The sequence below is a fragment of the Trichomycterus rosablanca genome, chromosome 20 (assembly GCF_030014385.1).
Source record: "Trichomycterus rosablanca isolate fTriRos1 chromosome 20, fTriRos1.hap1, whole genome shotgun sequence".
Taxonomy (NCBI): Eukaryota; Metazoa; Chordata; class Actinopteri; order Siluriformes; family Trichomycteridae; genus Trichomycterus; species Trichomycterus rosablanca.
Window position 1 is genome coordinate 14,519,647 of NC_086007.1, and position 26,039 is coordinate 14,545,685.

General features: G+C 40.2%; 1 protein-coding gene across 1 annotated transcript; it reads left to right on the forward strand.

The window, feature by feature from the left end:
• The first annotated feature begins 407 nt into the window (after positions 1-407).
• Positions 408-25,038, forward strand: slc47a4 (solute carrier family 47 member 4). Its single transcript, XM_063016593.1, has 17 exons — positions 408-575; positions 8,010-8,111; positions 9,945-10,013; positions 11,023-11,171; positions 12,696-12,738; positions 12,832-12,876; positions 12,995-13,092; positions 13,294-13,391; positions 15,257-15,370; positions 15,456-15,523; positions 18,516-18,624; positions 18,711-18,786; positions 18,899-18,968; positions 19,120-19,252; positions 19,347-19,441; positions 23,205-23,312; positions 24,617-25,038. Exons 1-17 carry the CDS (start codon positions 435-437, stop codon positions 24,926-24,928), a joined length of 1,830 nt encoding a protein of 609 aa, XP_062872663.1. The 5' UTR covers positions 408-434; the 3' UTR covers positions 24,929-25,038.
• The last annotated feature ends 1,001 nt before the right edge of the window (positions 25,039-26,039 follow it).

The window sequence follows — 26,039 nt, forward strand, 5'->3', positions numbered from 1 at the left end:
AGACAAAACATGAAATATCATGTTGAGTTCATACTGTCTGCAATAAAGTAAAAGTCAAGTAAATATGAAAAACACTGTTTTCTTTATTTGCATCACTATACTGCCCCAACGTTTTTTTGTTCTAGGGTTGTATAATAATTAATTTACATTTATAACTTTATAAGTTATGGCACATTATTGCTCATATGGCACACAATACTCCACCTAGCTAAGAAGGTCTCCCCCACCCCAGTTTTCCCCACTACCTACTCCAAACATCCTTTTTCCTATTGTTGATTAAATCAAAGGTTGTCATTGTCTGCACCTCATGTAATCAGTGAGCTTTTAAGAGTTGTGAAATGTTCTTCTAGATGCCAGAAGAATGCACGGCTGTAGCAGAGAAACTGTCTCCTGCTGTTAGTGTGGATTTACTGAGGAACACCACTGAACAGGTCATGGATGGATCCAATCTCAGAACTGAAGCTCCTACGATGGAACCCAGCGCTAAACTGTTTTGCTGTCGCTGTATACGGCGCTGCCTTCCTCTGGCCTATAGAGAGGAGATCTACCACATTTTGTGCATGACTGGACCCCTGGTAAGAGAACATTACCAACAAACTTCTATCTTACACACACATTAAAGCAAAGGCAGATATTTTATCTGTGGTAAAGAAACTATATTGCCACTATAAAAAAAGTGTGATACCTTATATACAGTGTATCACAGAAGTGAGTACACCCCTCACATTTCTGCAGATATTTAAGTATATCTTTTCATGGGACAACACTGACAAAATGACACTTTGACACAATGAAAAGTAGTCTGTGTGCAGCTTATATAACAGTGTACATGTATTCTTCCCTCAAAATAACTCAATATACAGCCATTAATGTCTAAACCACCGGCAACAAAAGTGAGTACACCCCTAAGAGACTACACCCCTAAATGTCCAAATTGAGCACTGCTTGTCATTTTCCCTCCAAAATGTCATGTGATTTGTTAGTGTTACTAGGTCTCAGGTGTGCATAGGGGGCAGGTGTGTTCAATTTAGTAGTACAGCTCTCACACTCTCTCATACTGGTCACTGAAAGTTCCAACATGGCACCTCATGGCAAAGAACTCTCTAAGCATCTTAAAAGACGAATTGTTGCGCTACATGAAGATGGCCAAGGCTACAAGAAGATTGCCAACACCCTGAAACTGAGCTGCAGCACAGTGGCCAAAATCATCCAGCGTTTTAAAAGAGCAGGGTCCACTCAGAACAGACCTCGCGTTGGTCGTCCAAAGAAGCTGAGTGCACATGCTCAGCGTCACATCCAACTGCTGTCTTTGAAAGATAGGCGCAGGAGTGCTGTCAGCATTGCTGCAGAGATTGAAAAGGTGCGGGGTCAGCCTGTCAGTGCTCAGACCATACGCCGCACACTACATCAAATTGGTCTGCATGGCTGTCACCCCAGAAGGAAGCCTCTTCTGAAGTCTCTACACAAGAAAGCCCGCAAACAGTTTGCTGAAGACATGTCAACAAAGTACATGGATTACTGGAACCATGTCCTATGGTCTGATGAGACCAAGATTAATTTGTTTGGTTCAGATGGTCTCAAGCATGTGTGGCGGCAATCAGGTGAGGAGTACAAAGATAAGTGTGTCATGCCTACAGTCAAGCATGGTGGTGGGAATGCCATGGTCTGGGGCTGCATGAGTGCAGCAGGTGTTGGGGAGTTACATTTCATTGAGGGACACATGAACTCCAATATGTACTGTGAAATACTGAAGCAGAGCATGATCCCCTCCCTCCGGAAACTGGGTCGCAGGGCAGTGTTCCAGCATGATAATGACCCCAAACACACCTCTAAGACGACCACGGCTTTATTGAAGAGGCTGAGGGTAAAGGTGATGGACTGGCCAAGCATGTCTCCAGACCTAAACCCAATAGAACATCTTTGGGGCATCCTCAAGCGGAAGGTGGAGGTGCGCAAAGTCTCAAATATCCGCCAGCTCCGTGATGTCGTCATGGAGGAGTGGAAAAGCATTCCAGTGGCAACCTGTGAAGCTCTGGTAAACTCCATGCCCAGGAGAGTTAAGGCAGTTCTGGCAAATAATGGTGGCCACCCAAAATATTGACACTTCACAAACTTTCACTAAGGGATGTACTCACTTTTGTTGCCGGTGGTTTAGACATTAATGGCTGTATATTGAGTTATTTTGAGGGAAGAATAAATTTACACTGTTATATAAGCTGCACACAGACTATTTTTCATTGTGTCAAAGTGTCATTTTGTCAGTGTTGTCCCATGAAAAGATATACTTAAATATCTGCAGAAATGTGAGGGGTGTACTCACTTTTGTGATACACTGTATATATATATATATATATATATATATATATATATCTATCGGCTTCGCTTACCATATAGAAGCACTTTGTAGTTCTACAATTACTGACTGTAGTCCATCTGTTCTTAAATGGTCAGAACTCTCCCAGGACCACTACAGAGTAGGTAGGTGGTGGATCATTCTCAGCACTGCATTGACACTGACATGGTGGTCGTGTGTTAGTGTGTGTTGTGCTGGTATAAGTGGATAAGACACAGCAGCGCTGCTGGAGTTTTTAAATACCTCACTGTCACTGCTGAACTGAGAATAGTCCACCAACCAAAAATATATCCAGCCAATAGCAATAATAGATGAGCGATCGTCTCAGACTTTACATCTACAATGTGGACCAACTAGGTTGGTGTGTCTAATAGAGTGGACAGTGAGTGGACACGGTATTTAAAAACTCCATCAGCGCTACTGTGTCTGATCCACTCATACCAGCACAACACACACTAACACACCACCACCATGTCATTTTCACTGCAGTGCTGAGAATGATCCACCACCTAAATAATAGCTGCTCTGCGGTGGTCCTGTGGGGGTCCTGATCATTGAAGAACAGGGTGAAAGCAGGTAAAAAAGTATGTAGAGAAACAGATGGACTACAGTCAGTAATTGTAGTGCTTCTATATGGTAAGTGGAGCTGATAACATGGACAGTGAGTGTAGAAACAAGGAGGTGGTTTTAATGTTATGGCTGATCAGTATATATATGTGTGTGTGCTGGAGCCTATCGCAGCTTTTCAATGGGCGCAAGGCACACAGTAACACCCTGGACGGGGCGCCAGTCCATCGCATGGCAGACACACATACACTTCACAACATTCGCAATTCAGTGTCTCCTGTTAACCTGACTGGAAGTTTTTGGACTGTGGGAGTTGCCCCGGAGGAAACCCACATAGACAACATGCAAACTCTGCACAGAAAGGACCCAGACCGCCCCACCTGGGGATCGAACCCAGGACCTTCTTGCTGTGAGGCGACAGTGCTACCCACCGAGCCACCGTGCCGCCCCAATTGAAAACAGTTAAAAATAAATAACTGTTGCACAAAGCTTAGTGTGACTTATTGTACTAAATGCATACAAGCAATTTAATTAGTGGAGAGAACTTATGAGCAGTAATAATTAAGACAGGTTTAGTGTTTCCATGTCATAATTTTAATACATTGTCATGATAAGCTAACGAAACATTTTTTTAGCGAAAAGCGTTTTAGACTTTCTCTAAAAAAAAAAGCAGATTTTCTCAATTTCTCAGAACCCCGAGCTGTAAGAAAAATCTAAATTTATAACCGTGTGTCCCATTAGGAATATAATCTGTTATTTTGTAAATGTGCTTATAATTAAAAACTTCCAAACTTTTCCTGGTTGTGAAGTAAAACACTAACTCGTTAGAAAGCCAATCAAGAGTTTCATTGACACATCATCTGTGTGATGCAAACTGAATAAATGCAAATAACAGCATTTCTTACAAAAAATTAAAATCAGAAGGTCTGACTGGTTCAGAAAGTGGTCTTTCAACCATTAGTGCCAATTCTGTAGGAGTGTTCCATTCACCCCAGTTGTTCCTGTGAAGTCCACTACGTAGGGTACTCCACCATTTTAAGTGAGATTCCAATCCAAAGATAACGAAAATGTTCAAATGAAGTGAACTTCAAACTGTGTAGGGAGCACCGGAAGCTTGCTGTAACATTTACCCATTGCATGTGCTGCGGGTTAAAACGGCCAGAGTGTTATCAGAAAGCAGAATATTTATAATAATAATTATTATATACTGTATATATACAGTGTATCACAAAAGTGAGTACACCCCTCACATTTCTGCAGATACAGTGTATCACAAAAGTGAGTACACCCCTCACATTTCTGCAAATATTTCATTATATCTTTTCATGGGACAACACTATAGACATGAAACTTGGATATAACTTAGAGTAGTCAGTGTACAGCTTGTATAGCAGTGTAGATTTACTGTCTTCTGAAAATAACTCAACACACAGCCATTAATGTCTAAATAGCTGGCAACATAAGTGAGTACACCCCACAGTGAACATGTCCAAATTGTGCCCAAATGTGTCGTTGTCCCTCCCTGGTGTCATGTGTCAAGGTCCCAGGTGTAAATGGGGAGCAGGGCTGTTAAATTTGGTGTTTTGGGTACAATTCTCTCATACTGGCCACTGGATATTCAACATGGCACCTCATGGCAAATAACTCTCTGAGGATGTGAGAAATAGAATTGTTGCTCTCCACAAAGATGGCCTGGGCTATAAGAAGATTGCTAACACCCTGAAACTGAGCTACAGCATGGTGGCCAAGGTCATACAGCGGTTTTCCAGGACAGGTTCCACTCGGAACAGGCTTCGCCAGGGTCGACCAAAGAAGTTGAGTCCACGTGTTCTGCGTCATATCCAGAGGTTGGCTTTAAAAAATAGACACATGAGTGCTGCCAGCATTGCTGCAGAGGTTGAAGACGTGGGAGGTCAGCCTGTCAGTGCTCAGACCATACGCCACACACTGCATCAACTCGGTCTGCATGGTCGTCATCCCAGAAGGAAGCTGACGCACAAGAAAGCCCGCAAACAGTTTGCTGAAGACAAGCAGTCCAAGAACATGGATTACTGGAATGCCCTGTGGTCTGACGAGACCAAGATAAACTTGTTTGGCTCAGATGGTGTCCAGCATGTGTGGCGGCGCCCTGGTGAGAAGTACCAAGACAACTGTATCTTGCCTACAGTCAAGCATGGTGGTGGTAGCATCATGGTCTTGGGCTGCATGAGTGTTGCTGGCACTGGGGAGCTGCGGTTCATTGAGGGAAACATGAATTCCAACATGTACTGTGACATTCTGAAACAGAGCATGATCCCCTCCCTTCGAAAACTGGGCGTCATGGCAGTTTTCCAACAGGATAACGACCCCATACACAACCTCCAAGATGACAACTGCCTTGCTGAGGAAGCTGAAGGTAAAGGTGATGGACTAAACCCAATTGAGCACCTGTGGCGCATCCTCAAGTGGAAGGTGGAGGAGTTCAAGGTGTCTAACATCCAACAGCTCCGTGATGTCATCATGGAGGAGTGGAAGAGGATTCCAGTAGCAACCTGTGCAGCTCTGGTGAATTCCATGCCCAGGAGGGTTAAGGCAGTGCTGGATAATAATGGTGGTCACACAAAATATTGACACTTTGGGCACAATTTGGACATGTTCACTGTGGGGTGTACTCACTTATGTTGCAGCTATTTAGACATTAATGGCTGTGTGTTGAGTTATTTTCAGAAGACAGTAAATCTACACTGCTATACAAGCTGTACACTGACTACTCTAAGTTATATCCAAGTTTCATGTCTATAGTGTTGTCCCATGAAAAGATATAATAAAATATTTGCAGAAATGTGAGGGGTGTACTCACTTTTGTGATACACTGTATTTAAGTATATCTTTTCCTGGGACAACACTGACAAAATGACACTTTGACACAATGAAAAGTAGTCTGTGTGCAGCTTATATAACAGTGTAAATTTATTCTTCCCTCAAAATAACTCAATATACAGCCATTAATGTCTAAACCACTGGCAACAAAAGTGAGTACACCCCTAAGAGACTACACCCCTCAATGTCCAAATTGAGCACTGCTTGTCATTTTCCCTCCAAAATGTCATGTGATTTGTTAGTTTTACTAGGTCTCAGGTGTGCATAGGGAGCAGGTGTGTAGTACAGCTCTCACACTCTCTCATACTGGTCACTGAAAGTTCCAACATGACACCTCATGGCAAAGAACTCTCTGAGGATCTTAAAAGACGAATTGTTGCGCTACATGAAGATGGCCAAGGCTACAAGAAGATTGCCAACACCCTGAAACTGAGCTGCAGCACAGTGGCCAAGATCATCCAGCGTTTTAAAAGAGCAGGGTCCACTCAGAACAGACCTCGCGTTGGTCGTCCAAAGAAGCTGAGTGCACGTGCTCAGCGTCACATCCAACTGGTGTCTCTGAAAGATAGGCGCAGGAGTGCTGTCAGCATTGCTGCAGAGATTGAAAAGGTGGGGGGTCAGCCTGTCAGTGCTCAGACCATACGCCGCACACTACATCAAATTGGTCTGCATGGCTGTCACCCCAGAAGGAAGCCTCTTCTGAGGTCTCTACACAAGAAAGCCCGCAAACAGTTTGCTGAAGACATGTCAACAAAGGACATGGATTACTGGAACCATGTCCTATGGTCTGATGAGACCAAGATTAATTTGTTTGGTTCAGATGGTCTCAAGCATGTGTGGCGGCAATCAGGTGAGGAGTACAAAGATAAGTGTGTCATGCCTACAGTCAAGCATGGAGGTGGGAATGCCATGGTCTGGGGCTGCATGAGTGCAGCAGGTGTTGGGGAGTTACATTTCATTGAGGGACACATGAACTCCAATATGTACTGTGAAATACTGAAGCAGAGCATGATCCCCTCCCTCCGGAAACTAGGTCGCAGGGCAGTGTTCCAGCATGATAATGACCCCAAACACACCTCTAAGACGACCACTGCTTTATTGAAGAGGCTGAGGGTAAAGGTGATGGACTGGCCAAGCATGTCTCCAGACCTAAACCCAATAGAACATCTTTGGGGCATCCTCAAGCGGAAGGTGGAGGAGCACAAAGTCTCGAATATCCGCCAGCTCCGTGATGTCGTCATGGAGGAGTGGAAAAGCATTCCAGTGGCAACCTGTGAAGCTCTGGTAAACTCCATGCCCAGGAGAGTTAGGCAGTTCTGGGAAATAATGGTGGCCACACAAAATATTGACACTTTAGGAACTTTCACTAAGGGGTGTACTCACTTTTGTTGCCGGTGGTTTAGACATTAATGGCTGTATATTGAGTTATTTTGAGGGAAGAATAAATTTACACTGTTATATAAGCTGCACACAGACTACTTTTCATTGTGTCAAAGTGTCATTTTGTCAGTGTTGTCCCATGAAAAGATATACTTAAATATCTGCAGAAATGTGAGGGGTGTACTCACTTTTGTGATACACTGTATATATATACTGTTCAGCCATAACATTAAAACCACCTCCTTGTTTCTACACTTACTGTCCATTTTATCAGCTCCACTTACCATATAGAAGCACTTTGTAGTTCTACAATTACCGACTGTAGTCCTTCTGTTTCTCTACATACCTTTTTAGCCTACTTTCACCCTGTTCTTCAATGGTCAGGACCCCCACAGAGCAGGTATTATTTAGGTGGTTAATCATTCTCAGCACTGCAGTGACACTGACATGGTGGTGGTATGTAAGTGTGTGTTGTGCTGGTATGAGTGGATCAGACACAGCAGCGCTGCTGGAGTTTTTAAATACCGTGTCCACTCACTGTCCACTCTATTAGACATTCCTACCTAGTTGGTCCACCTTGTAGATGTAAAGTCATAGACGATCGCTCATCTATTGCTGCTGTTTGAGTTGGTAATCTTGGCTGGATTTTTGGTTGGTGGACTATTCTCAGTCCAGCAGTATTAGGTTAGATAGTGCTATATTATTTTCATGTTTAAAGTGACCATAGAACAATAGGTCATAATTATATTAAAAACATAGAAAAAAAGATCAATCAGATTTTTGTTTCCTCTGTAAACATGTGGATTCTTTTATCTCTGCTGACTAAATATTGCTCTGTTTGTATCTTTAGCTCATGTGTCGCTTCCTGAATTTCCTTCTGTTCTTTGTGGTCACCATGTTCTGTGGCCGGCTGGGAAACACAGTGCTTGCAGGTTATGGCATGGCTTCAGCTGTAAGTCTACCACTTTATATATAAACACACACACACACACACACACACACACACACTCACACTCACACACTTACATGCTTCCAAGTTTGCAGCAACAGTTTAGGACAGGCCTAAACTCCACCATGACTGTGTACAAAGCAAGCTCTATAAAGACATGAAGAAAAACATCAGTGACCTCCACACAAATAATCAAATACATGCTTCAGTCTTGTGTTTTTCAGTTGGGATTTTTAACAACCTCATTGTCAGTGTTTAAATACAGCCCCAAATCAGAAAAAGTTGGGACAGCATGTAAAATGCAAATAATAAAATAAAACACAGAGTTTCTTGCATTTACTTTGACTTTTATTTTATTGCAGACAGTATAAACCTGAGATATTTCATGTTTAATCTGCTCAACTTCATTTCATTTATTAATAAACTTCCATTCCTGCATTTCAGGCCTGCAACACATTCCAAAAAAAGTTGGGACAGTAAAGCATTTACCACTTTGTAATGTTGCCATTCCTTTTCACCACACTTAAAGACGTTTTGGCACCGAGGATACCAAGTGATTTAGTGTTTCAGCTTTTATTTTGTCCCATTGTTCCTGCAAACACGTCTTAATATGTGTGACAGTACAGGGTCGTCTTTGTCGCATTTTTTGTTTCAAAAGTCTCCACACATTCTCTATTGGGGATAGGTCAGGACTGCAGGCAGGTCAGTCCAGTACCCGTACCCTCTTCTTCCACAGCCATGCCTTTGTAATGTGTGCAGCATGTGGTTTTGCATTGTCTTGTTGAAAAATTCATGGACGTCCCTGGAAAAGATGACGTCTTGAAGGCAGCATATGTTGCTCTAAGATCTCAATGTACTTTTCTGCATTAATGCTGCCATCACAGAAGTGTAAATGACCTTTGCCAAGGGCACTGACACAGCCCCATACCATAACAGACCCTGGCTTTTGGACTTATTGCTGATAACAGTCTGGATGGTCCTTTTCCTCTTTGGTCCGGAGCACACGGCGTTATCTGCATTATTTAGTTTTTTTACCTCATTACTAGCCCTAAATTGCCCCGTCCCAACTTTTTTTGGAATGTGTTGCATGCCTGAAATTTAGGAATGGAGATATATTAATAAATGAAATGTTGAGCAGACAAAATATGAAATATTTTGGGTTCAAACTGTCTGCAATCAAATAAAAGTCAAAATAAATGTAAGGAACAATGCATTTTTATTTTATTTGCATTTTCCATACTGTCCCAACTTTTTCTGATTTGGGGTTGTACTTTTGCCCATATAGTGTAATAAGTTTCTTCCATGTATGCAGATTTTACTTATTTACACCTAGTTGTCTGAGATCTTTAAAGATCAATAATCACGTTAAAGACAACCTGATATAAATGTACACAAATAATTTACACAAATACAGTTTTTTAAATAATTGTTTTATTCAAAATATGGTATATTTAAAAAAAAAAAATTTGTAAAAATTAATAGCCCCATGAATTATACAACCAATTAACCAAATTTTATTGATAATTAGGTTCAATTAGACTAGACATACCCATGTCTGATTACTTTAAGCTCTATTGAATTTACACACATTTAAATACAATTCTTCCAGCAGTGTGAAGTCTTGATTTGAACCCTATTCACAAGCTGTAACAGGACCATTAAGAAGCTGTTCATGTGCCAACAGTCATGTGGCTAAATTAAAGCAAATCTACAAAAAAGAGTGGGCCAAAAATAAAAAAACTGCAACAGAAGTGTTTTTGTTGTTGCCTTTGGATTTGAATACCTTTTTTGCAATAGAAATAATTTATTTGTTCTATGTAAATGTGTGTTTTTTAGACAATCAATATAACCACAGCAGCAACTGGAATAGGATTAGCTCTGGCATGTGATACACTGGTTTCACAGGTATGTAAAACCTAAATTCTCTTTCACATTGCTAAACAAATGCTAAACAGACAGTGACTGAAGGTTAGAATTATGTTTTAGGCAGCCATGTTTCTGCGAGGCTTCCACTCCACCAGCTGTGCCACTGGTGATATTACTTCACTGTTCTGATTACTTCAAAACCATCGGAAAGAGTCTTTTTCTCCCTTTTTCTCCTGACTTTTAGCGTGTCCAATTTTTTACTAATTGCGTTATGTTTTCTTTCTACTGGTGCTGACCCCCGCCCCGATTGAGGAGAGTGAACTGACACACACCCCCTCCGACACGTGTGCAGTAGCCAACTGTATTTTTTCACCTGCACAAGTCGAGTTCATATGCGATCAGCCTTGTGCATGGAGAGCCACACCCTGATCAACGCATTATTCCTCTACTCTGTGCAGATGCCATCAATCAGCCAGCAGAGGTCGTAATTGCATCAGTTATGAGGTCCCTATTTGGCTCCCACCCTGTATAAACAACAGCCAAACGTTGTTCATAAAGCCGCCCAGCCCAGTTGGATGGCAGAGCTGAGATTTAATACGATGTATTTGAAATCCCAGCTCTGGTGTTTTAGCATGTTTTATCGCTGTGCCACCTGACCGGCTTCTCACCGCATGAGAAACTGTCATGCTGCTATGATAAATATAGCCACATGTACTCTAGAGTACTTCAGAAAACTGTTGTTACTTTACACAGCCTTTTACTGCATCAAGAAATGCAACCTGAAATTCTATTATGAACTGAGAAAGCTATACATCAATTCTATAGAAAAACAGCGCCAAGTTCTCTGGGCCTGACTTCAACTCAGATGGACCAAAATGGAATTTTCTTAAATGGGATTTGTAGATATGTAATAAATACTAGATATATAAACCAATTAATTAAATAAGTTGTGTATTGGCATTATTATCCAATAGGTTTATCCCTAGTTTGGATATTTCAATGCACAAAACTTGATTTATCAATAAATAATTCACATCTTTCTGTGCAGACATTTGGGAGTAAGAACCTGTTGCACGTGGGAATAATCCTGCAGAGAAGTATTCTGATCCTGCTGCTCTTCTGTTTGCCTTGCTGGGCTCTGCTTATCAACACCCAGCACCTACTGCTTCTTCTGGGACAGGACCCTGATATAGCCAGGTAACTTGTATGTTAAACTAATGTTTAACACATTGGCAAAAAATTCCTTCAATTGTTTAAAACATTCAACCATTTGTTTCTAAAGACTAAACAGAAACATTAAACCAAGCATTTCATTCACAGACTTCCATGACATTCCTAAAAGTAGTTACTATTAGTTCCAAACAATCTGCATATTATCTCACATTTACACTGTCAAATGTTTGTAGGCATAGAAAGTTCAAACATCATACAACCCCAAATCAAAAAAAGGTTGGGACAGTATGGAAAATGCAAATAAAATAACAATGCAGTGTTCCTTACATTTACTTAGACTTTTATTTGATTGCAGACAGTTTAAACCCAATATATTTCATGTTTATCTGCTCAACTTCAATTCATTTGTTAATATTCCTGCAATCCTGCATTTCAGGCCTGCAACACATTTCAAAAAAAGTGGTGACGGGGGCAATTTAGGGCTAGTAATGAGGTGAAAAAACTCAATAATGATGAGATTTTAAACAGGTGTTTAAACAGGTGCTTTTTCCAAGATAATGCAAAACCACATGCTGCACACATTACAAAGGCATGGCTGCAGTCCTGATCTGTCCCCAATAGACAATTTTGAAACAAAAAAATGCGACAGTGACGACCCCGTACTGTTGCACATCTTAAGACGTGTTTGCAGGAAGAATGGGACAAAATAAAACCTGAAACACTAAATCACTTGGTATCCCTGATCCAAAACGTCTTTTAAGTGTGGTGTAAAGGAATGGCAACATTAAGTGGTAAATGCTTTACCGTCCCAACTTTTTTTGGAATGTGTTGCAGACCTGAAAGTGCAGGAATGGATGTTTATTAATAAATGAAATGAAGTTGAGCAGATAAAACATGAAATATCTGCTTTTTCCATGCCATGCCAACTTTTTCTGATTTGGGGTTGTATTTAAAATCTGTGTCTTTACTGTTTCAACAGCATCAACTTTTCTAAATAATTGCTACATATTGAAACATTTTAATTCACATACAGTTGGCCATGTAGTGTCTCTGTACACTATATGGACAAAAATTTTATTATTTAACTCAGGTCTTTAAGCAACACCCACAGTTATCAGGAGTATATAATCAATTATAAATAAGCATGAATAATAATAATTTAAATAACAATTTGTTTACAACTTTGTGGGAACAGTTTGGGGGCTGTCCATTTTTTGTTCCACTACAACCTTGCCAGTGCGCACAAAATGAGGTCAATAAAGATATGGGTTGATGTTCAGTATCAGAACTCCAGTGGTGTGCACAGTTCCCTGACCTCAACCCCATTAAGCACCTTTATGATTAATTGGAATGATGATTGCTGTTAGATTGCTTCATAATGTCATGTTTTTTTGACTGATTCTCCACTCCAAAATCTAGAATGTAGGCTTTGTAGAGCAGTATGGTCAGGCAAGTTGTCGTGTTAATCCATTACATTTGCTTGTGGATTGTACTTATAAATTCCTCCTAATACAAAAACAGATGTGACTGTGATCTTATTTTTTTCAGGGTAGCACAGATATATGTTTTTGCATATCTTCCTGCTGTTCCAGTAAGGCCAAAATTTAATTATCAATAAAAATTTCAATGAAGTGACATATAAACACAATTTCTTACTCGTGTTACCTTCATTCCTTTTTTGCAGACTATTTTTCTATACCAGTTACAAATTTCCTACCTGCAAAACCAGGTTTGTTGAATGGAGGTGACAGTTGCTGCATCTTTTAAGCTGCCCAGTCATTATGAGAGTAATATAAGAGTCGAATTGCTGTGCTGTTATCATAATAAAGTGTAATTTTGTTGTCCAGGGTGTGATTCTACCACAAATGTATGCAGCTGTGGTTGCCAATATCATGAATGTGCTGGTTAACTATGTGTTGCTGTTCTGGTGGGATCTTGGAGTGTAGTGAGTGTTGTTATTATTATTATTATTATTATTATTATTATTATTATATTATTATTATAATTATTATTATTATTATTATTATTATTATTATTATTATTTATATTATTATTATTATTATTATTATTATTATTATTATTATTATTATTATTCAGTTATATGAGAAGACAAAAGCTGTTTTAATTATGATTGTTTTAATTGTAGTGGTTCAGCAGCAGCCAACAGTTTTGCACAGATTTTTACCTGCTTTGCTCTTTTCGCTTACATTCGCTTCAAGAAACTCCATGTCAAGACATGGGGAGGTGAGCATGTTTTTAATACATTACACGTAATTTCATTAATATTTGATTAATTTAATTGATATTGATGTTAAACATTCCTTGCATTACATTAAATTCCACTATATTCACTATATGGACAAAAGTATTGGGATACCCCTTCTAATTTTTTAACTCTATTTATTAAGAATTTCAAAAACAAATGACATGACTTTTCTACATAGTCACCTTCTGGTGCATTTTTTCCTAGCGTCGTACCAACTTTATAATGCGATCAAGCAAAAAATGTTTTTGGTTGAGCGTGTAGCCACATTATCACTCTCACTCACTCACTCACTGACTTAACCGCTTATCCAATTAGGATCGTGGGGAGGGGGTGCTGGAGCCTATCCAAGCTTTTCAGTGGGCGCCAGTCCATCGCAGGGCAGACACACACACATACACACACCCATTCACCTATAAGGCGAATTCAGTGTCTCCAATTAACCTGATTGCCTGTTTTTGGACTGTGGGAGGAAACCGGAGCTCCCAGAGGAAACCCATGCAGAAAGGACCCGGACCGCCCCACCTGGGGATCGAATACAGGACCTTCTTGCTGTGAAGCGACAGTGCTACCCACCGAGTTACCGTGTCGCCCTAACCACGTTATCATCACATGAAAATCTTCTTCCTCTTAAAGCTTCTTTGAAGGTGGAAATCAGATGGCGCTAAATCCGGACGCTTTCTCTCTCTCAGTCTCTCAGACACAAGCGATCTCTACTCCTTCCACTCTGACTATTTCCAAAGAAATTATGAAAGAGCGGAAACTTTTTGAAAATCTTTCATGTATATATACAGTATACACACAAGGGATCTTCAAAAAGTTTTCGCACTTTCATATTTTGGTTGGAAACGGGGGATATATACTGTATATGTATATATACACACCAATCAGCCATAACATTGCCACCACCTTGTTGTTTCTACACACATTGTCCAATTTATCAGCTCCACTTACCATATAGAAGCACTTTGTAGTTCTACAATTACTGACTGTAGTCCATCTGTTTCTCTGCATGCTTTGTTACCCCTCTTTCATGCTGTTCTTCACAGGACCACTACAGAGTAGGTATTATCTGGGTGGTGGATCATTCTCAGCACTGCAGTGACACCAACATGGTGGTGGTGTGTTAGTGTGTGTTGTGCTGGTATGAGTGGATAAGACACAGCAGTGCTAATGGAGTTTTTAAACACCTCACTGTCACTGCTGGACTGAGAAAAGTCCACCAATCAAAAATATAACCAGCCAACAGCGCCCCGTGGGCAGCATCCTGTGACCACTGATGAAGGTGTAGAAGATGACCAAGTCAAACAGCAGCAATAGATAAGCGATTGTCTCTGACTTTACATCTACAAGGTGGACCAACTAGGTAGGAGTGTCTAACAGAGTGGACAGTGAGTGGGCACAGCATTTTAAAACCCCAGCAGCGCTGCTGTCTGATCTACTCATACCATTGTCACTGCAGTGTTGAGAATGATCCACCACTTAAATAACACCTGCTCTGTGGTGGTCCTAGGAAGGGGGGTCCTGACCATTGAAGAACAGGGTGAAAGCAGGCTAAAAAAAATATGGGACCTTTGTACTCTTGTCCATAATTTTCGCAAATGTTTATTACATTTTATTTATCTTGCAATTTATCCAGTGCTTGTAACTGGATGAACTGAATTTGGTCAGAAACTGACTTTTTATTGTTCACAGTTACAGATCTCATGTATCAATATTACAAACATCAATGTAAAAATGATCATTCCACAAGTTATTGTAGCTTAATTGTAATTGTTAGTGTATTTAGTAGTGTAATTTCATTCTGAATTCCCTGTATATATTGCTCTTTTTTCTACCTAATAAGGTTGGTCCGCAGAGTCATTGCAGGCATGGGGAAGCTATATGAAGCTAGCTGTCCCTAGCACACTAATGGTATGCTTTGAATGGTGGATCTACGAGATTGGAGGATTCTTAGCAGGTAGTTAAAAATATATAAACAATACTCTTTTTTTAAACCATTTTACAGTTCTCATTTAAACAGTGGTGACTGCTTTTTCTGACAGGAATGTTGGGGGAGGTGGACTTGGCTGCACAACATGTGGTCATAATGCTGGCTTATATAAACTACATGGTAATGTACCTCTCAATATTCATTTACTTTTGTTGTGACACATTAATGTGACTGTCTGGGTTAAAAGACAGCTAAGAGAAATGTGTACCACAGTTCATGCCCGTACCGTTTAACAAAAGCAACACCTTTGATCTTTGTACAGTACAATTTGTTCAGCATATACTGAGGCCCTGATTTACAATGAATCTACATGTAAAATATGTTTTAACACAAGCTAAAGCATAGATGCTGATTTATTATGAGGGATTAGAAATGGTTGCATCTTTCAGATGAGCTGCATAACAATATGTGTCTGCATGAATATAATTAAAGGGCAGATATTAATCTAATGTTCAAATTGCATTATTGTGGCGGCACTGTTGCCTCACAGCAAGAAGGTCCTGGGTTTGACTCCCTGAAAACGATCATGTATTTATTTCTTAGCAGATGACGTCTTTTCAAATACCATTGTTTGGGGTGTCATGGTGGCTTGGTGGGTAGAGCTATTGCCTTACAGCAAGAAAGTCCTGTATTCCTGTATTGTCTGAGTCCTTTCAGTGTGGAGTTTGCATGTTCAGCCTTTGTCTGCATGGGTTTCCTCTGGAAATTCCGGTTTCTTTCCACAGTCCAAAGACAACAAAATTGTTCAGTGGTGGTTTTAGACACTAAACTTGAATTGATGAATCATTTGTAACCTGTAACACGAATCCTGAGTCATGCATGTAACCAAAGTGTAAAACACGACATTAAAATCCTAATAATAAATAAATATTATAATTTATTAGGATTTTAATGTCATGTGTTACTTTGGTTACATTCATGACAGAACAGGTAGTTACTGATTACACAAATTCATTACTTAATTTAATGAATGCCAAACACGGTCATGGACAATTTTGTATCTTCAATTTTACCTTACTTGCATGTCTTTGAGGGCGGCATGGTGGCTCGGTGGGTAGCACTGTCGCCTCACAGCAAGAAGGTCCTGGGTTTGATCCCCAGGAATGTTCTTCCCGTGTCTGTGTGGGCTTTCTCCGGGAGCTCCGGTTTCCTCCCACAGTCCAAAAACATGCAGACAGGTTAATTGGAGACACTGAATTGCCCTATAGGAGAATGGGTGTGTGTATGTGTGTCTGTCCTGCAATAGACTGTGCCCCGTCCAGGGCGTTACTGTGTGCCTTGCGCCCATTGAAAAGCTGGGATAGGCCCCAGCACCCCCCGACCCTAATTGGATAAGCGGTTAAGAAAGTGAGTCAGTGAGTGCATGTCTGAAATGTGGGAGGAAACCGGAGCTCCCGGAGGAAACCCACGCAGACACGGGGAGAACATGCAAACTCAAGAGGGAATCAAACCCAAGACCCCCTTGCTGTGACAGTGCTACTCTTAAATAAATAAATAAATTTGCATTATTGTTTGAGTTACTTCAGCAAGTAAAGTGTCATTAACATGAAAAGGGTTCAATTCAAGTTCTAGTTCAAGCTAAACCCACTCTACCAGCTGCACCACCATGCTGTGCATAATGCATATATTCATCATCATTTAAATTACTGATTTAAAGAACTGATTCATCTTAGTCAGTCGGTGCATGTTTTTGAGAATTGGAAGGAAAATCAGAGCACCCTGACACATCCACACAAATATAACAAAAATATCCAAAACTCACCCTAGGTAAGGATTAAACCCAGGTCCACAGGCAGAACCTGTTGTGCCACTCTGCTTCCATAAATAAATTAGAATGCAATATAATATAATAAAAATGACAACAACTGTTAATTGCATTTGTACGAGAGTTAATTATCAGCTAAAATGTAATAATAATGACGGGGCAATTGGCAAAAAAATTTAACACATGCAAATTAGTAGCTTTAATTAGGACTTAGGATCTTACTTGCCTATTTTATAGCACACTATACATGTGTTGTGCATGTATGGTTTATTTAGGAAACAGTGGTAGCCTAGTAGGTAGGGCTTTGGGCTATTAACTGAAAGGTTGAGAGTTAGAATCCCAGCTCTGCCATGCAACCACTGTTGGGCCCCTGAGCAAGGCCCTTAACCCTCTCTTCTCCAGAGGAGCTGTACAATGGCTGACCCTGGGCTCTGACCCTAGCTTCCAAACAAGCTGGGATATGTGAAGAAATAATTTTGTTGTATTGTACACCTATATATGTATGTATACAGATCAGACATAACATTAAAACCACCTCCTTGTTTCTACACTTACTGTCCATTTTATCAGCTTCACTTACCATATAGGAGCACTTTGTAGTTCTACAATTACTGACTGTAGTCCCCTGTTCACCCTGTTCTTCAATGGTCAGGACCACCACAGAGCAGGTATTATTTGGGTGGTGGATCATTCTCAGCAGTGCAGTGACACTGACATGGTGGTGGTGTGTTAGAGTGTGTTGTGCTGGTATGAGTGGCTAGGACAGTAGTGCTGCTGGAGTTTTTAAACAGCTCACTGTCACTGCTGGACTGAGAATAGTCCACCAACCAAAAATATAGGCAGCGTCCTGTGACCACTGATGAAGATCTAGAAGATGACCAAAACACACAGTAGCAATAGATGAGTGATCGTCTCTGACTTTACATAGACAAGGTGGACCAACTAGGTAGGATTGTCTAATAGAGTGGACAGTGAGTGGACATGGTATTTTAAAACTCCAGCAGTGCTGCTGTGTCTGATCCACTTATACCAGCACAACACACCCTAACACACCACCACCATGTCATTGTCACTACAGTGCTGGGAATGATCCACCACCTAAATAATACCTGCTCTGTGGTGGTCCGGTGGGGGTCCTGACCATTAAAGAACAGGGTGAAAGCAGGTAAAAAAGTATGTAAAAAAATAGATGTTGTACAGTCAGTATTTGTGGAACTACAAAGTGCTTCTATATGGTAATTTGAGCTGATAAAATGGACAGTAAGTGTAGAAACAAGGAGGTGGTTTTTATGTTATGGCTGATCAGTGTATGTCAAATAAAGGCATTCTTCTCATTCTTGCTTATAGGTTCCAGCTGGTTTGCACAGTGCAGCTTGTGTACGTGTAGGTAACGCCCTGGGAGCTGGAAATACTGCAGGAGCAATTCTCACCAGCAAAATCGCTTTCATATGTGCAGGTGTCAACACAATGTCAGTTTATGATTAAATACTTATTGTAATGTTATAATACCTATATAACTAAATGTATTTGATTCATTTTTAGCTGTATTGGCAGTTGTTCAGGGTGGTATCCTTGGTGGAACTAAATCAGTCATAGGCTTTATATTCACCTCAGATGAGTAAGTATTCATTAACTGGTTTTGCTTTATTATTTTGTGTTTCAAGTTTATTATCACACTGTTGAATTAAAAAAAATTAATTACTGCAAATCACTCCATTGTTCACGTTTAGGAGCATTGCACAGTTGGTTTCTGAACTCATGAGCATCTACTGCCCCCTGCAGTTCTTCAATGGATTATTGGTGCGTTCCCATATACAGCTATTATTGAAAAACTACTAGCCTCATTTCTGGAAATGCTTTATTTTAAAATACTAAATACAAATGATACTACTGCTACTACTAATTATAATTATAATAATATAAGTATTTTAAGTATTGTGTTTGTTTTTAGTGTGTTGCTATGGGCATACTCCTGGGCACTGGGCAGCAGAAGATTGCAGCCATTGCTAATCTCATTGGTTACTACTGCATTGGACTTCCATCAATCATTGCACTGACTTTTCCTGCCAAGTTAAAAGTTGCTGGTTTGTACTGTTTTATAAAGTGGAATACATTTTAAATTACTACGAGTGCAATTTTTGAGCCAATTTTAAACCCTTCTCTTGCTCCTGTTTATAGGCTTTTGGTGGGGCCATTTCATTGCAGACTTCTTGCTTTCAATCTTTTTCATCGTCATTATCTTCAAACTAAACTGGAAGAAATTAACAGAAAAGGTAGGTATGCATAATCAGGTTTTAATTTAACATCAACTTACTGGCAGCTTTATTGGGAACACCTGTACATAGGGTTGCCAAGTTTCAGAACTAGAAATAAGGAACACCCTGGGCTGACGGGTTGGCGGAGGACATAGAGTGGGGGGTGGGATGGCGGGTGTTTACCTGAGCGGGAGCAGGGGGTAGACGGTTAGGGTTGCACCTATAAAAAATATAACGGGTCTTACACCGTCATAGGAACATTTTACACATTCCATCACACGTTTTATTTAGGCTGTTTAACATTTATTATTTTCATTCTTTATAATAATAAATCAGAACCATATTTTAGGAAAAACAACATGCATAAAGAACATCATGTAACTTTTTTTTCAATAGTGCAAACAACATTTTTACATAATCCATCTTCATACTGATATGCAGCACCGATTCTGGACTGCATTGCTTAGGGGGGCAATGCCCACCCCAGCCAGCGCCCCCATAGCGCTTAGTGCATAGTTTGTGTTACTTTAGTTTCGCCTTGTTGCGCTGATATGCCTGCGCACACATGGCGTTACTAAGACTAAAAGTGAACACTACTTAAAATAATAACCAAACAATTTCTAATTCCCACGGTAGCAGCAGTTTCCTACTGTTTCATACATATTGGCCAGTCTCAGTCTAATCTGCAGCATTTCTCCCCCATTAATAAAAATACAGAACAAAGCGCATCCCGTATCAGTTCAATATGGAACACCACGTTTAATTTACGGGACGGTTGGCAACCCTACCTGTACACCTGCTCATTCATGCAATGCAATGCAATTATCCAATGTCCAGGGCAGAGCAATGCTATAATAATAATTTACAAAAAAAATTGAAAAGTGCCTTTCATGACACCCAAAGACACTTTATGATAAAAATAAAGAAAATCTAAGAAAAATTATTAATAAAATACACATTTACAAATATGGAAAACACCAAACATGTGGCACAGTTCTGGGTCACCCAAAAGCCAGCTGGAAAAGATGGGTTTTGAACACAGATGCAGATGAGAAGGCACGCAGCTCAAGCTCAAAAGCCAGTCAATATAAACAAACAAAATCATAAAACTCGAACATTCACCGTGACTGACCAGGATAAAGCATGTCAAATAGTCAGTGTATAGAACACAAACAGCTAATAAACCACTTATGGACAAACCCTGAGACTGAATAGTCTCTGTGGCAGCTACAGTACAAGAATACAAGAAAGTTTACTGATCGAGTTGCCAGAAACCAAGAAACGCTTTTAAATCTTGCCCAAAATGTTACAAATAATACTTAATTAGGCACAGAAAATGCTTTGAAGTATAGTTAAAAGAGAACTACACTGTAACTTGAACCCCTTATCACTGACAAGTCTTTTGCAAGTCTTAGATACTAATTTATATCTATGCCCTGACATATTTCCATTCACAGTTTGATCACAGATTCACAGGGAGTTCCTTGGACTCCATGACTTGTTTTTTGTCCTGACAATATTGTATGTGTTCCTCAATATTTAAGGAACAACTTATCCACAGAAGAATTAGCACACAGACTCGTAGATGCTGCCATTAACATCCCTTTTATTATTCCTCTGTTCACCTTGTAACCACACATCTCTTAACCGTGAACTCCCTCTATTGGCTGAACTATGACATAAACATATCACTCCAAATATGGTGTAAATTGTAGATCCGTAGAGACCCAGGTATCAGCCTTTTCAGACTATGTTCAATTAATAACAGGTGCACTCCATTTAAGTTCAAGACACACCTCAAGGATGATTAAAGCAAACAGGATGCACCTGATCACAGTTTGGAGTGACACAACAAAGGGTCAATAACCTCGTAAACCTCAATAAGAGGTTTATGTTTTTATTTTAATTCATTAAAAATCCTCTAAGATGTTTTATTGTGGGTGATTAAGTGTAGATTAGTAAGTAAAAAAATGCAGTTACATCTATTTAAAATCAAATCCACAACACAATATAGTATGCAAAAAGTCAAGGTATTGCTGTGGCAGCAGAATTTGACACGAATAAATTCATACTGATGCTGCCTTGTGTCAACAGTGCAGACTGATGGTTCAGTAATATGGGGCCATCTAATAATAATAATAATAATAATAATAAGCATTGTTTGAATGCCACAACCAGTGTAAGTCTCGTTGCTGACAGTGTGTATTCCAATTAACCCTTCTTATTGTGGCTACTTAGTGGCCTCCCCAGTGAAATATGAATTCAGTAAAGCACCTTCAGGATGTGGAAGCATAGTAGATTCACTGTATAATTTGCAGCCGTAACATAACACCTATCAACCTGGACCAAAATCCCACATTAACACCCAGTAACATCTACGCCATGAAGAACTGAAGCTGTTCTTAGAGCAAAGACGGCCTAACTAATATGAGCATGGTGTTCTCAGTAAAGTAACCACTAAGTAGTAGTAGTAGTAGTAGTAGTAGTAGAACTTTATTGTCACTATAAATTGCAGCATGTACAATTACAGCGAAATTAACCATCAACCTGTCCAGAACATTCAATGACAAGGGAGAGACAGGACAGGAAGACAGGATAAGAAAACAAGAAATAATGAACACATAGGGAAAGTAGGAGATAAAAAAAACCCAGCAACCAGATTGTGTTCCCTTAAGGAGCACACTATGGTAACACGAAGAAAAAAAAACCCTTACAGCACACAAGCACATATAAACATAACATAACATAATCACACAACCAGCCACGGGTTAGGGATGTGGGGATGTGAAAAAGTAACCACTACGGGAGGCAGCCATCCGGCGATTCGCAGTCATACCAGCGCGCGCTACGGACCCGTCCTACCATAGTGGTGGAATGAAGCTGAGAGTGGAGACGTTGGTTGGGGTTAGGAAAGTTCTGTCAGTCCTCCATTCCTGCAGCAAGAAAAAGTCTGTACAAAAGTTCGCGATAACATGGCTGTTTACAGCTCTTACTGCCCAGAATGAAAAACAGTCAGTGAAGGGGGGGTAGGTACGTCGCAGCAGATCCTCTGGAGGAATTTACTTATCAGCAAGGCCGTTGCTGATAACAGGGGAGCCAAGAGCAGAAATGACTTGTTGTTTTGTCTGAGCACTAATAAAAATTTAACACAAACTCTCAGAATGAATGCGTCTCTGGTTCATCTCATTTCGCAAAGCCGTTAGTTTCTCCAAGTTGGAATCCATATTGCGATTTACATTCACAGTCTGAGTTCCAACGGCTCTGCCCACCATATCAATCAAATCAAATTGGGCAGTTTCTGGGGACCTTTGACAACTGACCCAACTCTTTTAATTTCCCGATACAGCAGGGCAAAGCCTAGTCCAATCAGCAAAAACCCCACAATCAAAGTTCCGAATAGGTAAACATCCTCTACGTCCTCCAACGAAAGAGGTGCCAGGCACACGACCGTCCACTTCTCCCACGAGTCCATCGCGTATCCTGCCATCTGCGTTCCGTCGGGGCATGTGGGTTTCCCCGAACCCGAACTTCTCGATGAGAAGATGGTGTCAATAGCATTCAGAGACCATTTAACCAATTCCATAATTTGTTCTTTGAGGAGCTGTGCTAAGAAAATCTCTGTAGAGTAGACGAGACAGTACGATACAGGAGAAGCCAAGCAGGGAAGATAAGGGAGGAGGAGGAAAAAAGTGGGTCCGTCTTCCACAAGAGCGAGAGCGAGTGTCTAGTCATAAGCAGATATATTTCATTATTTAACATTGAGTACCTTTCTCTTTTGAAGGCTATTGAGCGTGCAGGATTGGGGAACAACAAAGGTGTAAGAAATCCAGAGTTTAGATCCAGCCACAGACTTTCTGATTCCTTTTTCCTTGCAGTCAGTAATGGAGAGGTAAGTTTCACTTGCCCAGACATTGTAATTGTAAATGTAAGCATTTTTAGTCAAATATATTAAAGTGCAACAAGAGTCTTAAGACTCTTACCTAAGACTTGTAAATATGCTTAATAAATGACCAATTGGCCTGATTTTCTGATGCTATAAAACCCTTGTCTACACTGACCACCTCCTTGTTTCTACACTCACTGTCCATTTTATCAGCTCCACTTACCATATAGAAGCACTTTGTAGTTCTACAATTACTGACTGTAGTCCATCTATTTCTCTACATACCTTTTTAGCCTGCTTTCAGCCTGTTCTTCAATGGTCAGGACCCCCACAGAGCAGGTATTATTTAGGTGGTGGATCATTCTCAGCATTGCAGTGACACTGACATGGTGGTGGTGTGTTAGTGTGTGTTGTGCTGGTATAAGTGGATCAGACACAGCAGCACTGCTGGATTTTTTAAATATCGTGTCCGTCCACTCTATTAGACACTCCTACCTAGTTGGTCCACCTTGTAAATGTAAAGTCAGAGACAATCGCTCATCTATTGCTGCTGTTTGAGTTGGTCATCTTCTAGACCTTCATCAGTGGTTACAGGACGCTGCCCACGGGGCGCTGTTGGCTGGATATATTTTTGGTTGGTGGACTATTCTCAGTCCAGCAGTGACAGTGAGGTGTTTACCAGCACAACACACACTAACACACCATCACCATGTAAGTGTCACTGCAGTGCTGAGAATGATCCACCACCCAAATAATACCTACTCTGTGGTGGTCCTGGGAGACTCCTGACCATTAAAGAACAGCATGAAAGGGGGCTAACAAAGCATGCAGAGAAATAGATGGATTACAGTCAGTAATTGTAGAACTACAAAGTGCTTCTATATGGTAAGTGGAGCTGATAAAATGGACAGTGTGTGTAGAAACAAGGAGGTGGTTTTAATGTCATGGCTGATCGGTGTATAGAGGATTCAACAGCTAAATCCAGTTAATACTATTAAGAAAGACTTAGGAGATCATAAATCAAATAAAGGTTATTAGAGGTTATTTTTAGACAAAGAAGCATGTGTCCCAATCATTTAATAACAAGCAGAACAGTTCCAGAAATCCAAAAATTGCCTTGAGTTAGAACATGGAACATATTGTTGTATAACAGTAATTGAACAGCATAGCTAATTTTTTCTATAATTTCCTTATTTTTTATTTTATTCTGCCCTATTTTATTTACTCTATTTACTGTACTTACACTGTACTGGAGCTGCTGTAACACTCAAAGGAATCTTATCTTATATTGTTTATGTCATGCTTTTCAGATGCAGAATGGAAATGGCTACAAGGCTGTGAGTTCACAGGACGAGGATGAAGAAAGAAACACTTCAACCCCTCAAGAGAGACTAAAAATGGCTCAGGATGAGAAAAAAATGAGCCAAGAACAGAAACTGTCCACCTGTCAGATTATAATCAGAAGAGGACTGACTGCTCTTACTGCTGTCCTTATTCTCTGTATAGGAGTCACTGTACATTGTATTGTACCTTTGCCTGAAGTGGCCTCTATCACTAACAACACTTTAGAGGAAAACTTTATTACCACAGTCACCCCACAAACGTTTTTTAATACTGCCTAACCTGGGGTAGACAGTTTTTTTAACGGATAACACATATTACTTTAGTAGTAAAGTATTCTTTAATAGCAATGTGCAATTCCCTTATGATAAACAAACTACTTGGGCTAAGACTTATACCTCACCAAATAATTATTTTTCTAATTGCTGAATTAAAATGCTAATGTGTTACTACTAAACAAGATATAATACAAATACTTTAGTAGAATTTTACATTTTGTAAGAGGAGAACTTCAACCACAAGCCACTGCTTCAAAACATGAACTTGGCAGTAACTTGTGGATACATAGACCAAACAACATCAGTAAAGCCATGGCAGTTGTAGCCTAGCGGTTAAGGTACTGGACTGGTAATCAGAAGGTCGCTGGTTCAAGCCCCACCACTGCCAGGTTGCTGCTGTTGGGCCCTTGAGCAAGGCTCTTCACCCTCAAATGCTCAGACTGTATACTGTCACACTACTAAGTCACTTTGGATAAAGGCGTCTGCTAAATGCTGAAAATTTAAATGTAATCATCAAAGCAACTAAAAAAACAGGACTTTTAGTTGGGCCAGTCAATTTTGTCAGTCCAACAGAGAAGCTAAACCATGGTCCACGTTTTCAGACTAGCTGGATTTAGATTCAGTCAGATTGTAACGCTTTATGGGCTAGACAGACAGGAGGGCGGACACACATGCAAAGATGTGATATAGAAACTATATTTAATAATAATAAATGACAAAAAACACTACACAAGACACAGATACAGACAAGAACCTATGCTAAACTACTAAACAAACAAACAAAGCCAAACAGGTACACAGAACTAAACATAGACTAAGCTAGGCTAAACAAAGACAAAGGCTAAATGAGACTGATCATACTAAATGTGCTAAACAGGTTAACAAGGACTAAACAGAGGATAACACACACAGGCTAACAAACAGGGGCTAGGCTAACAGACAAAGACTTAGGCTAACAGACAAAGACTTAGGCTAACAGACAAGGACTAGGCTAATAGACACGAACAGGCTAACAGACAAGGACTAGGCTAATAGACACGAACAGGATAACAGACAAGGACTAGGCTAAGACACGAACAGGCTAACAGACAGGATCCGGAAAACTGACAGAATA